This window comes from Corvus brachyrhynchos, unplaced genomic scaffold (genome assembly GCF_000691975.1).
Source record: "Corvus brachyrhynchos isolate BGI_N302 unplaced genomic scaffold, ASM69197v1 scaffold229, whole genome shotgun sequence".
NCBI lineage: Eukaryota > Metazoa > Chordata > Aves > Passeriformes > Corvidae > Corvus > Corvus brachyrhynchos.
Window position 1 is genome coordinate 822,296 of NW_008240042.1, and position 16,640 is coordinate 838,935.

General features: G+C 40.3%; 1 protein-coding gene across 8 annotated transcripts in view; it reads left to right on the forward strand.

Moving 5' to 3' along the window:
- WDFY3 (WD repeat and FYVE domain containing 3) overlaps nt 1-16,640 on the forward strand; it is a 122,151-nt gene that overhangs the window by 46,221 nt on the left and 59,290 nt on the right. For 6 of the 8 annotated variants that reach the window (XM_017744150.1, XM_017744154.1, XM_017744152.1 and 3 more), the window contains exons 11-16: nt 1,118-1,311; nt 3,441-3,898; nt 6,000-6,083; nt 11,383-11,560; nt 14,229-14,443; nt 15,564-15,676. In XM_017744150.1, the coding sequence (XP_017599639.1) occupies nt 1,118-1,311; nt 3,441-3,898; nt 6,000-6,083; nt 11,383-11,560; nt 14,229-14,443; nt 15,564-15,676 (1,242 nt within the window). The remainder of the gene's footprint in view (nt 1-1,117; nt 1,312-3,440; nt 3,899-5,999; nt 6,084-11,382; nt 11,561-14,228; nt 14,444-15,563; nt 15,677-16,640) is intronic. The other 2 variants (XM_017744155.1, XM_017744157.1) reach the window with 1 other exon arrangement.

Consider the following 16,640-nt stretch of genomic DNA (forward strand, 5'->3'; position numbering starts at 1 on the left):
AGGAAATTTGGGTGTCCAGACCCACACAGGTTCACTGGATAGTTGAGAACCTACACTGAGAGTGGGAGAAGTATAAAATGTTACCCCAGTCTCTATGAAAACCTGACTACAAAGGAGATAGGATTTGCCTGTGAAGGGCAAACTCACCTGTCTCAGGGTCTGAGGCCTCTGCTTTTGCACTGAATCCGTACTTCATCCAAAGGACGTCAGAGAAAGCAGGAGACAGGAAATGGATAGCGGGATTAATGTTTGTATGTATATGTTAGAGGGAATCAACTTGTTAATCCCAAACTTGGTCATTTAAACTGCTCTTTTAGTTTATAGTCACATGGAAAATGATCCCTTTTTGATGCAGTAATGCAGCATTGATCCATTTCCCCACTCAGTTTTCATTTTCAGTAATTAACACAGGGAAATGCTCTAGGTGCTGACACTGTACTAAACACACATTATATATGCCGTTTATATTCTACTTTGGATTTTGTAATGTTTTCAGAATCGATTTCCATATAATTTTTGGTTATTGCAGTAGTGAGTAAGCTTGAATAGCCATTATTTGACTTATTCTCTACAGAGATAGGTCTTGCCACACAAAATTTTCTGTAGAATCTTACAAATGATATGGATAAACTGAATCACTTCTCAATTAGTGCTTCTGTCCAGAAACAGCTCAGTTATATTTTCAGTTCATATTGCACTTAGGTCACTGCTAAATGTAAGATAAACTAAACCAGAACAGTGTATGGCCTTCACAAAACACGGAGGGTTTGGTACATTTTTTATTTCATCCCAAGACCCTTTGACCTCTAGCATGAAGAGAGTGACTGCTGTTGGAGTAACAGAATTATTGAGGAAATTCTTAGAACTGACCTCTATCCTTGTACTCAATGCCTTTAGTGAAGAATATTGTCAGAAAACATTGAAGTTCTATTTTTATTTGTGTTAGGAGAGGAAAAATAGTAGTAAATCATTAAACATCCATAGAGCTAAAACTCTGCCTTTCAATCTGTAGAAATGAAAATAAACACCTTTGGTGTTGTTCTGTTGTCATTATTTGTCACTGGTTATGTTTTGCTTACTCTTAAAGCACTTATCCTTTCCCCCTCTTTCTGAGAAGGCATTTTCAGGGAGTTTGGTGGTGCCAGGTGTGTGCACAACATCGTGAAGTATCCGCAGTGCCGCCAGCACGCCCTGATGATCATCCAGCAGCTGGTGTTGTCACCCAGCGGAGAGGACGACATGGGCACCCTGCTGGGGCTGATGCACTCGGCCCCACCTACAGAACTGCAGCTGAAAACTGACATCCTGAGGGTAGGTGAAGGGTTGTTCTTCAGCACTCTTGCTCCTAAGGTGTGCTTCCAAGAGAGGAAACACTGACAAGGGCATTGGATTGAGCTGGATTGGGTGAATGGTGTTTAGCTACTGTATATTGATTGTCTCTGGAGTTGAGATATGTACATCTGATCCATGGTTTTTATTTTCTTCCATCTATCCATCGTAGGCTTCAGAAGTAGAGATAGAGGCTAGTGAGTGAGTATGCTTTTAGCATCATCAGCTGTAATCAGTCTCAGTGGATAGAAAATGAGGTGCTGCAGTTATGATAATTTTTCCTGGTGGGGTCTTATTCAGCTAAAAAAAATGGGAATACATGTGGAAAAAAAAGCAAGCAAGCAACATACATTTGTTTTCAGTGCTGGCTTGCATTTTCCTGTGGCGTCTTATTTTACCAATTTGTATCTATGAATGCTGAAATAATTAATATAAACACAAATTGTAATGATCACAGTAGAAGATAAAGCCAAAGAACTTGCTTGCTTAAGCAAAATAGTGGAATAGTGGAAAAGGCTGGGAGTGGAGGAAGAGCAAGAAAACTCTTGTCTGTTTCCTGTTGTATTAGGTGTTTTGTTTGCTAATCTAGACCCACAATTTCTTCTCCGAGTAGCTAATGTTATTTTTCTAAATTGACAAAGTACTGTTTTGTTTTAGGGTAGAAAAGCTGAGGCAAATAGTAGAAAGCAAATGAGTCTTACTGAGAGAACTTAGAGACATCTAGGTTCATCTCTGTTAAAAGGAGCTGTAGTGTTTCTCTGGCAGGTGAACAGCTTCATATTTCTCCAAAAGATAGAAAGGAAAACTAGTAATTATTCATTTACTGTGTTTTGTCTATCAAGGTATTCAGTAATTTTTGAGCATGTGTTATTCACAATACGGGGAGAGAAAAGATATTGCAGTTCCCCAGAGGATTTAACAGAAAATCAGGATTTCTGTCTCCCATGACCTGTTGTACTTGTCTTCCATTGGTGCTGTTTTCAGAAGTTTTGGTTATGGAACTGACAGCCCAGAACAGTGTGATGATATGTCTCTTACTGTTTGTTCAGGTTTGTCAGGAAAGGTGATACTGCCTTCAGAGGAATGACAGTCTTGCTATTTCATTGCCCATCTTCTGAGTGCTTAAAAAAGCAGCCTGATTCTGAAGAAGTAAACTTTTGGTCATGGAAAATTCCCCATATTTTTCTGTATCAATAACATTTTTCTGTTGTTTATGATGCTTTCTGTAGGGAGACTTTTTCTTCTATATTCTGTATTCACATGTGGGTCAAACTTCCCATGACAGTTGTTCTTTTTGTTTGTTTTTGGTTGTGTGGAGGGGCTTCTCCACTCCCTGATAATGAGTATTATTCTCTAGTACCTAAGTTCATGGGGTTTCTGCTGTTTATACCATGGCCTTGCATTTATTAGTTCAGCAAATAAGGTTTTTATCCACTTCGGTTTCTCTCTCAGGCTTATTTTTGAACAGAAACTCTTAAAATGAAGTCTCACTCAATTCAGAGATTTATAGAGGAAAGATAAAAATAAGTGGGGTTATTTGGCTGATTTTTTGCTGCCTGAGTTCACTAACTGAAGAGTTGTGTAGGAGTGCTGTTTAGGCTTCATACGTGCCAGGTGCTTCTGCATTGTTGATTGCTGGGAGACTGTTAAGATGCTCCAAGGTTTAGATTTCTCATTGCTGCAAGAAGTCATTTGCCTGCTCTTGTTTGAAATTGTTTGTGAAGTGTGATGGCAGAGAAGATTCCTTTCTAACAGAGATATTCTCCACCTTGTCACCTGGGAATTTTGAGTTCCATTCTGGGCTTGGTCAAGTCTTTTCTGTTGGGAGGTTTCTTTATCTCCTTAATTTCTTATTTCTAAATTAGGGGCAATGTTCTACTTTTCCCCCTTCTCTTTCTCTTTATTTGGTAAACTTTTGAGTATGGGCATTTTTGTAGTACGAAGTTCGGAGACTTCAGGCATTACCAAATTCTGACAAATGACACGAGGATTTTGCTAGCACAACAGTGTTTTGTGAACAAAAATGTTACTACCTTTTTCTAAGCTGTTTGTAATGCTGCTGCTTCTTGTTGTTCTTGTTCTCCTGTTTTGACTGTTTGTTTTGTCCACAGGCCCTACTGTTGGTGCTGAGAGAGAGTCACCGCACAAGAACTGTTTTTAGGAAGGTCGGTGGATTTGTGTACGTCACATCTTTACTCGTTGCCATGGAAAGATCTTTGTGCTCACCACCTAAGAATGGCTGGGAAAAAGTAAACCAGAACCAAGTGTTTGAACTGCTTCACACTGTGTTCTGCACATTGACTGCGGCAATGCGCTACGAGCCAGCCAACTCTCACTTCTTCAAGACAGAGATCCAGTATGAAAAACTGGCAGATGCTGTTCGATTACTTGGCTGCTTCTCAGACTTGAGGAAAATAAGTCCCTTGAATGTCTTCCCTTCAAATACACAACTGTTTCAAAGACTTTTGGATGATGACCTAATATCCCTGGATTCTGTGTCACCTACTCTAAGACACTGCAGCAAACTTTTTATTTACCTCTACAAGGTAGCAACAGATTCTTTTGACAGGTATGAACTTCACTTTTTTTTTCTTCCTTTTCTTTCATCTTCTCTGCCTGTCCCATGCCAGTGTTCCCCAAAATAGTTTTCTTCAAATACCTTCGTTGCAAGCTTTTGTATTTCCATTTCAATCTACTTTCTTTCTTCACCCCACTGAGAGGAATATGAGGTGCCAACATCTGACGAAATAACGGCTTAGCTTGCTGGTGTTCTCCAGGATATGCAGCGGTCTCTCTGATGTTGGATGTTTTTATCATGGCAGCAGTTAAGATAGAGATATCAGTTCATGGTTGTATTTGATGTGTTGAAGCAACGTGTTGGTTGATAGGCTGACAGATTGCATTATCATCATTAGAACTACTAGTTTTTTATGCTTTTATTAAGTGAAATGAAAATTTGGTTGTTGAATGTCATGTCTTAACTTCATGTTTCCTTTGATACGGAGCTTTAAAGTAAGTGATTAAATAATACCATGATTAATTTAGAATCGTAAAATCATTTAGGTTGGAAAATACTCTTAAGATCAGGTCCAGCTGTAAATCTGGCACTACCAAGTCCACCACTATACCATGTTCCTGAGTGCCACATATACATGTCTTTTAAAGACCTCAACCACCTCCCTGGACAGCCTGTTCCAATGCTTGATAATCCTTTTGGTGAAGAAATCTTTCCGAACACCAAATCCGAACCTCCCCTAGTTCAACTTAAGGCCATATCCTCGTGTCTTATCACTAGTTATTTGGGAGAAGAGGTGGACACTCTACTGCTATGACCATCTCTCAAGTACTTGCAGAGATTGATAAGGTCTTCCCTGTGCCTCCTTTTCTCCTTGCTAGCACATAAGACTGACATCTTGTTTTAGATGGATTTGCTTGTTCTTTAAGGTTATAGCTAGTCAGTAAATTACTGATTTTTAAATTTACCTGGGAGACACTCCCAGAGTTAAAACAACTAGAATTTAAATTATAATGAGACTCAAAATGAACAGAAATGTATTTTGAAGTTGGTTCAGAATGACAACAAAACTTAGCAAAGTACCTGTTGAAGATTGGCTTATCTTAAAGTAGTTTTTGCCAACAATTTAAGGCACAAAGCATGAAACACAGACCTAAGCTTCGTATCTGGGACCTTGAATCTACTTTGCACTCCAGCCTTTAAATGCATGTGAGCCTGTGCTAATAAGATGGGCCATCTTGCCCCCAAAGCAGCAAATCTTAATGCTTTTCTTTAAAGAAAATTTAAAAAAAACCCAAACCAACAAACAAAACCCCAACACATGTGTTCACGCACACTCTCTCTCACTCTCTCTCACTCTCTCTCACTCTCTCTCACTCTCTCTCACTCTCTCTCACTCTCTCTCACTCTCTCTCACTCTCTCTCACTCTCTCTCACTCTCTCTCACTCTCTCTCACTCTATCTCACCTTCTCTCACCCTCTTTTACTCTCTCTCACTCTCTCTCACTCTCTCCAAAAAGCCAACTTCAGAAATCAGTTTATTTGATCTCATTTTAAAGCATTATTAAAGCATTCAGGTAGCAGGGAGGACAATTTGTATTAAGAATGTGTTACTTGTACTGTGGAAGTTGACACTGGCTAACAGTAGAGAATGAGGAAACAATGGGGGTAAATCCCATGGTGATTACCACACAGATATGCAAAGTTTCTTAAGCTGCCTCACTAAGTTCCTTTTATTTTTGCTGTTGTTTTCAGTGATTTTTCCTTCTTTAAATTTTCTGTTCATATTCATTATTGAATTTGCATTGACTTTATTTCTTACCCCTGTTGGTTATACTTAATATACTGAAGCTTTACTTTCTCCCCTGAATTTCTGCTGTTGAACATTGAAAGACATTCTGCTTTGCTGGTATCAGTAAATCTCAGCAGAGCAATGAACAAGCAGTGCAGAGTCACACCACAAGACCTGTGCACACTTTCCATGTCCGTGTGTTCACCTGAAGCTGTCGTTCAGTTTGTCCTTTGTCATCCATGTTGTTTCTGAAGGATGGATCCGAGAAACGATTTTATTGGTGCTTTTGTAAAACTAACAAGCTTATGGCCTCTGGTTTCTTCTCTAACCTCTCTGTCCTACCCCTGTCTGTTTTGTCTGTAGTCGTGCAGAACAGATCCCTCCTTGCCTGACAAATGAGACTTCTCTCCCCTCTCCTTGGGGTACGCCAGCTTTGTCCAGGAAAAGGTACCGACCCTTCAAAGAGAAGTTGATCTCACTTCCAGTTTTTCTCTCTCGCTGTTGTGTGTCTTAGTCTTGGGGGGGGAGGGATGTCTTAAGTTGTCATTTTGAGGAGTGCATTTTCGTTTGTGTGTTTACTGGATAAAAAAGTGTAAAGGCATGTTTCATAGTGAATCCTAGGCAGTGATGAGATTAGAGACGTCTCCAGATTCCCATGGCACTTAAAGTTGGGCTAGTGTTTCAAAACCAAATAGAGCCTAGTATAAGAAATTATCTAAGGGAGGTATACATGACACTCTGAGGAGCAGTTCAAAGACATTCAGACTATACTAGTAGATCAATGAATACAGCAGGATTTCTTTTTTCCTGACTGATTTTTCAAGAAAGCATATTTTTGGTGGAAGGTGAACGGCTTCTAAAGGTGCTCATTTGTTAGCAATTGCAGAGAATAAAAAGTAAAGAACGAGCCTGTCAGTACTTGACTACCAAATGATGTAGAGACATGCTAAATTAAAAGGTTTGGAAAGAAAGCACAAATGGCTCAGTTCAGAAATCCAAGCGCCCACTTTCACTCCCAAGCTACAGTCTTTTCTTATAATGTGTCTGGTAGATTTTAATAATTTTTTAAAAGAAAGGTTGCTGTCTGAAGAGTGTTACTTACAGTCTTGTGTAAATGCCAGAAAAATTTTTCCTGGAGTCCCCAGGGAAGGGAGCAGCCCTTCACTATCTAAAGATGTAGGTTTGGCAGAGATTTGCTTTTGAAAGCTAAAAAGGCATTTGAAAGACACAGGGTTATCTGAGATGCAGGTGCCATGTGTAGAAAATACGATCATTCTTGAGTGGTATACTGGTTAAGATATGCCATCAAGCTTCATGCTTGGAATGTAAAATATTTTGCAAAGGAAAACAACCAAAGATGCTTTTGGGAACTGATTTGAAAGGAATGTTTAGAGGTTAGTAAAGAGAACCTTTTTTCTTTACTGAGTAATGTCATACCCTGGGTATTCTACAGGGAGTGACTTGGGCAAGGGCACCTTCCCGGTAACCCAGAACCTCTTAGACTGTCATTTCCTTTCTAACACTGACTTGTTTAAGAACAAACGTTATTGTTTACAGAGAAAAACCTTAGCTGCCAAAGTTTTTTCCCTGCCATTTACTCTGAAGATGCAGTAAGAAAACGGTGTTTCCTGTGGAGGCTCTTTACAGCTTCAGCCCTGGCATTAACCTCTAGTGTTACAGATTGCCCAGCCCTTTGCTACATTTTGCTGTTCTCCCAGGTGTACCTGGCAGGGCTGCTCAGGTTCACTGAATTACTCAAACACACAGATATGCAAAGGCTTGCAGCAGAACACAAGCAGTGCCTGCCAAACAGGTGCTGATTCCAGGCTGTGATGAGCAAGAGCGCCAGATGGGTAGCTGACGCAGCCTGGAAATTAAAATATAAATATAGCTATATACGAATAGATATGTTAGGCTTCCCTTGGTTTTTTTTGCTTGCATTTTCAGTAAAGAAAATCTTTACCCCGAGGTAAAGATTGGGTAGTTTAAAAAGTCATTATCCCTGTGGGGTGCTTTCAGCAATTCAGGTAAGCTCCAGTACAGTAATGTAGGTACTTGCTGGGGTTAAGTGCCTTTGAAATGGATTTTCACAAACAAAATAGGCCTTTGGGTTGTAACAAATTGTTTAAGACTCAAAGCAAGAGTGGACAGAAAGAATGATCATGCTTGCCTGGGTGACTTTCAGACCCTTTCTGAAAAGCATGTTTTAAATAAAAAGATAGAACTAGGCTTTCCAAAAAGTCTGTTTGAACAGCTGTCTGCTTTCTCACAGCATCATGTTTGTCATTCCTAGTGAATTCAGTGCCAGTAGCTGCAATCTTTCTGCTTTCAAAAATAAGCAGCTTGGGGTTTGTAGTCCAGTATTATTTTTTTCTCCTCCTAAATGTCAGATATGGTCAGATTCTGTCGAAGTTGACTCTTCCCAGAGGAGTGTTTGCTCTTCTCTTACTGTTTTCTGTCTCCTTTGCTTTGCATCCCTGGCATCTCCCTTGTTGTTGTGGCCTGGTTTTTTGCCTTTTCACTTGTAAGACAGATGCCTGAGGGAGAGCTCTCTTGATGTTTGGCTAAAAGAGCAAGCAGACACTGTGTGCACAAATAATTCTTATAAATAAAAATAGTACAGTTCTGGTTTCTCACGCAGTCTAGAAGAGTTTTGGATGCACTGATATGCTAATATTCTCTCTCAGACGTGTCTGTCACTTCTCAAAGCTGTATTTCCCTGAGGAGTGGTGCCCTCCAACTGTTACCCTTTGTGGAAGCAGAGTAGGTAGGACTCCTGCAGCACATGTGTTGGAATGGCAGTACATGGCTGTCCTCCCTGTTACCTGGAATGCATTGTTCTTCCACACCTGTGTAATTTGAATCAAGAATAACAACTTTTTCATCTCTTTGATTGTTGTAAATTTTGGCAGAACTAAGCATTCTCTTTTTTTTTTTTTTAGGATATTTTGATCCTGACAGGGTAAAGTAGAAACAGAATGTAGCTTTGACTTTGCAATATTTTTAGCCATGGTTTTTAAAAAGTTTGGATGGTGATCACTCTTGGAGAATGATATGCAGAGGGTTTATCTACAGTAAATCTAACTTACTTCTTTCCAGATCAAAATGCTGTTATAATTTTCTTCAAGAATTGTAGCTAATTATATAGCTAAAGTTGTATTAATTAGTTAATTTTTCATCAATTTTATTTTTTATTACATTAGACAGATTAGACACACAGATGTATGTAATCTTGTGTACACTGCCTTTTTCCATTATCCACTTCTTTTCTTCTTCCTTAAAGGAGTCATATAAAGAACGTAGAAGCATGGCTAAATTAATTTATTGCAGGTTCCACCCTGACCCATAGACCTATGGGTCTATATATTAATATATTAATTAATATTTTGGCAAGATTTTGTAAGATCTGTTTTCTTTTATCTGTGTGGAGATATCTTTACAAACTGGTTTTTTCCTCTCATGTACTGATACAAGTACTCCTTATATGGAAAAACTAAAAATAGAAGGTATTTTAAAATTGTGTGAAAAACTTTCAATAATATATGCTTTAAGGACATAATTTTTCCTTAGACTGCTAACAGGAAGCCACGTCTGGACTGTATTGCCTTTTCAGTTGTATGGAATGTTGCAGTCCAGGTGGTTTGAGACCAGGATCATATTTATGTTTGTGACTCACACTGAACAATGTTTTTGTTACGCTCTCACTGTTACTACCATGTTATAACTTCACAATTTACTTAATGAAGTGAATGTGATAGTGCATATCAGTGTGCTTAAAAGTAAAATTTGTACTTAAAAGTGGACAGAGTGTCTTAGGGAATGGAATTTCACTAGGCTGAAGAGAATTCTGAAATATAAATGGATATTTCATTTTTTAATTGCATCCTGTATAACTTGCATTGAGGTGTTCAAGGTGACGTTGGAAAGAAGCTGCAGTTTTCTCTTTCAGATAAAGAGCAGTGCTTTTAGGATGCATGAGAAACAGTTGCCTGTGTTTCAATCTCTGCAGTAAGGCAGGGCAGAGGCTTGAGATAACATCTGTGTGATAGTGTTACCAGTTGTTTTGCTGTTTTAATTGCATGTATTTTTAAAAGAAACAATGAAGCCTTCCTTACCTGCCAGATGTTTCAATAGGTGGTGAGGCTGACAGAGAAGTTTAGAAAATTGGTGGCTAAGGGTTTGTCAAGAACACTAGAAAAATTCATTTAGGAAGATATTTGTCTTCGTGGGTGGTTTCAGTAGAATTGCCATATTATTTTCTGTTTGCTGTAAGCATTAGCTGAATGAGTAAAGCATCAGTAATCTAATTTTTCTTTAAAAACTCTCTTGAACAGTACTCTTGGGTTGTTCAGGTGCCAAGTTTTTGCTGATCTGCCATAGAGCTTTTCAGTAGGAACCTTTTTATTGGAACACTATTTATTGAACCTGTTTTCCAGCCAGCACAAGAAGACTGTGCTGTACTTCCTATTGTCCGTCTTAGGCTGAATAATCCAGTGTCTCAGCCTTCCCTGACAGATGTGTTTCTTGCTGGGGGATTGGGCTTGGTGTCTGTGTTTAGGGCAGAATTGTATTTGCAGCCTTCCTCATCTCCCATCTATGTCCTGTTTTTCCCAGGAGTAAGAGATTGCCTTGCTGGAAGTGTCTAAAGGGTGAGGCACAGCAAGTCTCTAAATCTTAACTTGTGTAAGGGTTAGGGTTTGAATAAATTTCTGACACTGAGAACAGAAGAGAGGAAATGCCTCTTTGAACTGATTTGACAAGAAGAGACACTTTTCTTTTTGCTCTATTCACTTGTGAAACAACAGACAGCATGTGATGATCAAAAAAAATTCTTACACAGAGTTTGTTCTATTTCTTCTTACAAATAAGTGTATATGATAAATACTGTGGGAATATGGGTGGTTTGGTTTGGGGTTTTTCTGGGTTTGTGGGGTTTTTTGTTGTGGGGGTTTCTTGTGTGTTTTGTTTTTCTTTTTTTGTGGTGAGCATGAGTCTTTCGATCTCGCTTTTGCTTCTAAAGCACAATCTTGAAAGCATATGTTCAGTAAGCTGCTCATGCTGTTTGTGTGTTGAAATCCTTCCTGAAATAAGAGTGGCATCAAGCTGGTATCCCCAAGAGTTTCAGTGAGGAACACATCTGCATTTCTCAGGACAAGTGGTTGCTTCTAAGTCAGTGTGTCAAAGCCTCTTTTCCCTGGATCAGACTAAAGCATCTTAATGTAAAAGCAAATTGGCGTAGCAGTCATGGAAGGACTGAGAACATACAAATTGCTGACAGGAGTATACACAGAGACCACTTTTCACCTAGGCTGATTAGAGATTGCTGAGAGTTTTGTGATAGCGCATTTCATAATCAGTGGTTAATGAAAAGCAAATGGGGAGAAGCGTATTCAAAGAACAGGAGCAGTGGTAGGTTGCTTACTGCCGTTGCTGTGCGCTGCCACTGCAACTAGAAAAAAAAGAGGCAAGCAATAAAAACAACCTCTAAAGTTCTTCAAACCACATAGCACCTGGGGAATACACTTCCAAGTTCAAGAATAGTTGAGAAATTGAGACCTTTCCAGGCTCTCTTTAGGGAAACATGCCCAACAGGTTTGAGAAGAGGAACACTTGGTCTGTCTCACTGAGGGAAGAGAAAGGAAAAGGGAGTAACATCTATAGGCCAGTACAATTTTACAGCTGTTTGAAAAATGTAGAGCTCATAATAGCTGGGTGTTGTAACCATGGGATGTTTTCTGTCCTGCAGGCACGCATATCATTCTGTTTCTACACCTCCTGTTTGCCCTCAGAAAAACATAGCTGATGTGAAACTCCAAACAGGACCCACGTCCATACAAAGCTCTGATGCGGTCATTATTCACCCTGGTGCTATGCTTGCAATGCTGGATCTTCTGGCCTCTGTTGGATCAGCTACACACCCAGAGGTAGGGAAAAAAATCTGCCGTCTGAAGCTTTGTGAGTGACTGAGAAAAAGGATGGCTGTGGGAAATAGGAAAGCTGATGATGTCCTCTCATTTTGTGCTCAAAAACTAATATATTTCACAGGTTATTTGAGTTGAATAACTGGTGGCATAAAGGTTTGACAGGAATTGCTTTATTTCATAAGCCTTCTTTTGTTTATCTCTTTCAAAGTCTCAGTAGTAATGTAAATTTAAAGGAAGGTCTGAAGTGGCCATCAGATAAGTTTCCAAGCACTGTAATTAATTCATGTTTTCCCTGATGTATCAGGTGTTAATGCATAGTATGAGGAGGACACACAACTGAACATTATAGCTCAGGCTATACGCACTGTTTGAAGTAGCTGGAATGTGTTCTAGTTCCAAAATTGTACTGACTGCTTTGTACAATTTCCAACCCAAAATATCTACTGGTACTTTGTATATGAAGGATTTGTTGGACATTTTTGGAGGTTCCTTAAGTACTTTTTGTTTGACATGTCTTCCCTGAAGAGCACTTTTTATTAAAAAAAAAGAGTTCTGAAAGCTTGCAAGAATTACTAGATTCCTCTTTCTTCGTCTCTACTGGTGATGAGTGTGGTGACTTTTGTGGTGCCTTTCTGTCTTCAGGACATAAATTTGACAATTATGTTGCATATGTCTTCAGTTTCGTAGAGGTTATGATGATGACAGGGAGCAGAATGAAGCCCCTGCAATCCAAGGGGAAGTAGTTAACAACCTGATACACCACTTAAACACTTGCAAGTCTGTAGGGCTGATGGGATCTGCCCGAAGGTGCTGAGGCAGCTGGTGGAAGTGCTCACTTGAGCCACTTTCCATCATTTACCAGCAGTCCTGGCTAATCAGGAAGATTCTAATTGGCTGGAGATTAGCCAGTGTTATGCCCATCTACAAGACTGGCCAGGAGAATCAGAGGAACCATAGGCCCCTCAGTCTGACCCCAGTGCTGGGGAAGGCTATGGAGCAGACCATGACACATCCCATGATGCAGCAGAACAGTTGTTCACAGCAGTACACCTCAGGCCCAGCCAGCATGGCTTTATGAAAGGCAGGTCCTGCTTGACCAGCCTGGTCTCCTGTAACAAGGTGACCCTCTTGGTTGATGAGGGAAAGGCTGTGGATGTTGTTTGCCTGGACAATAGTAACTGGTTTGACCTTGATGCCGTTTCCCACCATATTCTCCTGGAGAAACTGGCTGCTCATGGCTTGAGTGGGTGGATTCTTTGCTAAGTTAAAAACTGGCTGGGTAGCTGGGCTCAGAGTGGTGCTGAATGGAGTTACACCCATGTGGCAGATGGTGACCAGTGGTGTTCCCCAGGGTCTGTTCCTCGGTGGTGTTCCTCAGAACTGAGGCCAGTTCTGTTTGGTATCTTTATTGATGATCTCAACGAAGGAATCAGGTACACTCTCAGTTTGTGGATAGCACTAAGTTCAGCCAGAGTGTTGATCTGCTGGAGGGCAGGAAGGCTCTGCAGAGGGATCCGGGCAGCCTGGATTGATGGGCTGAGGGCAGTTGTGTGAGGTTCAACAAGGCCAGGTGCTGAACCCTGCTCTTGGGTTGCAACATTCCCAGGCAGTGCTACAGGCTGGGGAGAGAGTGGCTGGAAAAGGATCTGGGGGTGCTGGTCTACAGTATGAGCCAGCTGTGCCCAGGTGGCCAAGAAGGCCAGTGGCATCCCAGCCTGGATCAGCAATAGTGTGGCCAGCAGGACCAGGGCAGGGATCATCCCCCTGTACTCAGCCCTGGTGAGTCCACACCCCAAATCCTGTGTCCAGTTCTGGGCCCCTCACTACAAGAAAGACATTGAGGTGCTGGAGCGTGTCCAGAGAGAGACAGAGGAGTTGAGGAAGGATTTGGAGCACAAGTCCTGTGAGGAGCAGCTGAGGGAGCTGGGGGTGTTTAGCCTGGAGAAAAGGAGGCTCAAGGGGGTTCCGTATCTCTCTCTATAACTACCTGAAAGGGGGTTGTAGCGAGCTGAGGGGAAGTCTCAACAAGTCAAACAAGTGATAGGGTGAGAGGAAATGGTGTCAAGTTGTGCCAGGGGAAGTTTAGGTTGGATATTAGGAAAAATGTCTTCATCAAAAGGGTGAATGGGCTTCCTAGGGCAATGTTTGAGTCACCAGGCCTGGAGGTCTTTAAAAGACATGTAGATATGGCACTTGGGGACATGGTTTAGTGGTGGGCTAGGCCATGCTGGGTTAAGAGTTCAACTCAGTGATCTTAAAGGTCTTTCCACCTAAATGAGTATGTTTCTATGTTGAGTTACTAGGAATAGCTTAACAGTCACAAAAATCAAGAGTTCTTAGTTCTCTCTAAGCTGACTCTCTTTGCTGGTGAAAAGTAGAACTTAGTTTTTAGAACTAGTAAGAACCATTCTTACCTGAACAGTTCTGGTAATAACAGTTCTTCGTGTAACTAACTACCGTTTTTTGTACAGAGTGTTTCTTCACACAGACATGTGCACACATGCACACCCTCAAACACACAAGTGCATACACATATATTTAAATATAGGTAATTTTCTGTACTCATTACTAGTGGTAGTTTCTTTTTCATTATTATGCATAAAGCCTTTCTTCTGTTTTCCTCCTCAAGTTTGCACTTTCTCAAGCCGTGTGCTGTTCTCTTTTTCAGCATGCGCTGGATCTCCAGCTGGCGGTGGCCAACATCCTGCAGTCCCTGGTGCACACAGAGAGAAACCAGCAAGTCATGTGTGAAGCTGGGCTCCATGCACGACTTCTGCAAAGATGCAGCGCTGCTCTGGCAGATGAGGACCACTCCTTGCATCCACCGCTCCAAAGGATGTTTGAAAGGCTGGCCTCCCAGGCTCTGCAGCCCATGGTGTTGAGGTCAGAAGGATAGCCCTGAAGTTCATTTGGACTGAGCCCTGCAGCCTGTACTGTTGTAAATAGCTGGCAGTGGTAGAGAGACTTAGTGACCTGATGTGGTAGTGATAGCATAAGATCCCATTTTATTTCTCATCAAATAGTCTCTTGACAGAGAGACTTTTTACCAGGGCCTGTAGTGACAGGACCAGTGCCGTGGGTTTTAAACTGCAAGAGACTGGATTTAGATTAGACATAAGGAAGACATTTTTTACAGTGAGGGAGGTGAGAGGTTGTCTAGAGAAGCTGTGGATGCCCTATCATTGGAATTGCTCAAGGTCAGGTTAGACAGGGCTTTGAGCATCCTAGTGTAAGTAAAAGCTGTACCAGCCCACAGCAGAGGGCTTAGACTAGATGACCTTTAAAGGTCCCTTCCAACCCAAACCGTCCTAGGATTCTGTGATCTCAGCTGTAAGAAGGAATTTAATTGTATTATCTCCTATGGATCACTGGCTGTCTGACCTGCAGCCAGGACAGCTGCTGGGTTCACTTCAGTGACATGTAGCTGTGTCCGAAGGGATTCTGCAAGGAGCCCTCTTGCTGGTAGTCACATCACAGGGACTTAAGCTTCCCTGAGCATAGACACTGATAGCCTGGGTAGCTCTATAGAGAGATACTATAGTTATCTAGAGATACAAGTGTTGATAGCTGTGAAATGATTCCCCCAACCAAATAGGACATACTGGTAAAACAAAGCTGAGGTCGCTTACTTCAGCCTGTGAGCTCTCCAGAAGAGTTCAGCTTGCTGAGCACGCATCTTTGAATGTCCTGATGTTCTCCTACCGGATGCAGCAGCCTCCTGCCAAGTTTTTACATGAAGAGAAGGGAATTGGAAGCTTTATCAAAATTGTTTGATTATTTAAAATAGTGTCAACTTTCGAGAGCACATGTGCAAACATTAAGTAGTTTTGAATGGATCAAATACGTTATGGATCATTATTATGTATTGGTTTATTTTCTTAGTTAAAAGCTATGTTTGTTGCAAGCAATTACGGTCTTTTTAAAAAGTGCTATTAGATTTGGTGCCATTATAGGCAAATAAATAGAGAAAATAATTTCCAAATTTTTTTATTCTCTTTCTCAGGGAATTTTTACGCTTGGGAAATCCTTTGAATTGTGGAGCCTGGGACAAAAAGCTGTTGAAACAGTACAGAGTGCACAAACCCAGCTCACTGAGTTTTGAACCAGAAATGAGAAGTAGGTGCTGAAGTGCTAAAAATGTGTATAAAGAATGTTTCACTGATACTCCCCAATTGTATACCTATTTAAAAATTTTAGATAGGCACCTATAAAAACCTGACTTTACCCCAGCTTTGTATGAATGTGAAATCGTCAGAACAGTTTGACATCATCAGAAAAGTTCTAAAACCAGAGGGAATGTAGTACTTATATTGAATATATATCCAGCAAGGTAATTATAGGTTTTTATTTTAGGAATAGTAACTGTTAAATATGGTAGTAGTTTGTTTTTAAGTCTTGAGTAGGTTTTGCATTTGTAGTTATTTGACGTTATTTTTTCTCAGCTACTTTCATGTGCATATATAATAACATATCATTGTATCTGTATAGTATCTCTTATGGCTTCAGTAAGGTGTCAGATAAAATAACTGTGCTATCTTCTGTTATTATCCATGAGTTGTAGAGCTTGGGAGTTGCAATTCATGTAGTATAGGAGAGTCTCAGTAAATCAGAATACAAAGAAATTATTGAAAAGTTTCCAAAGCATAAGATATTTATTTGTACGTGTCAGCTTGGTCATTGTATCACCGGCTGTAACACAAAGTTAAAAAGTACCTTAGTTTTTAAATAATGAAATAAATAAACAAAATAAATTAACTAAATTTCTGTTTTATTATTATGTTCAGTATATTTTAAAAGAAGAGAGAAGAAGAGATTCAATGTATCTCTTGACCAGTTTGGCTTTATTTATTTTTTTATATATATATATATTTGCATTAGGGTATTATCACTCAGAAAAATAAACAATGAAAATTGTGAAAATGTGAGACTGGAAAGATTTTAGCCTAGGAAACAGAATGCAAAGCTACCTTCTGAATACCACAAGTTATGTTAAATTGCCTAAGCTAACTGATCCATTCTGCTTATTGAGAGCTCTGAGACTTCTTGCTCAGAGTTACTTCATCTGAAAAACACGAAGCAG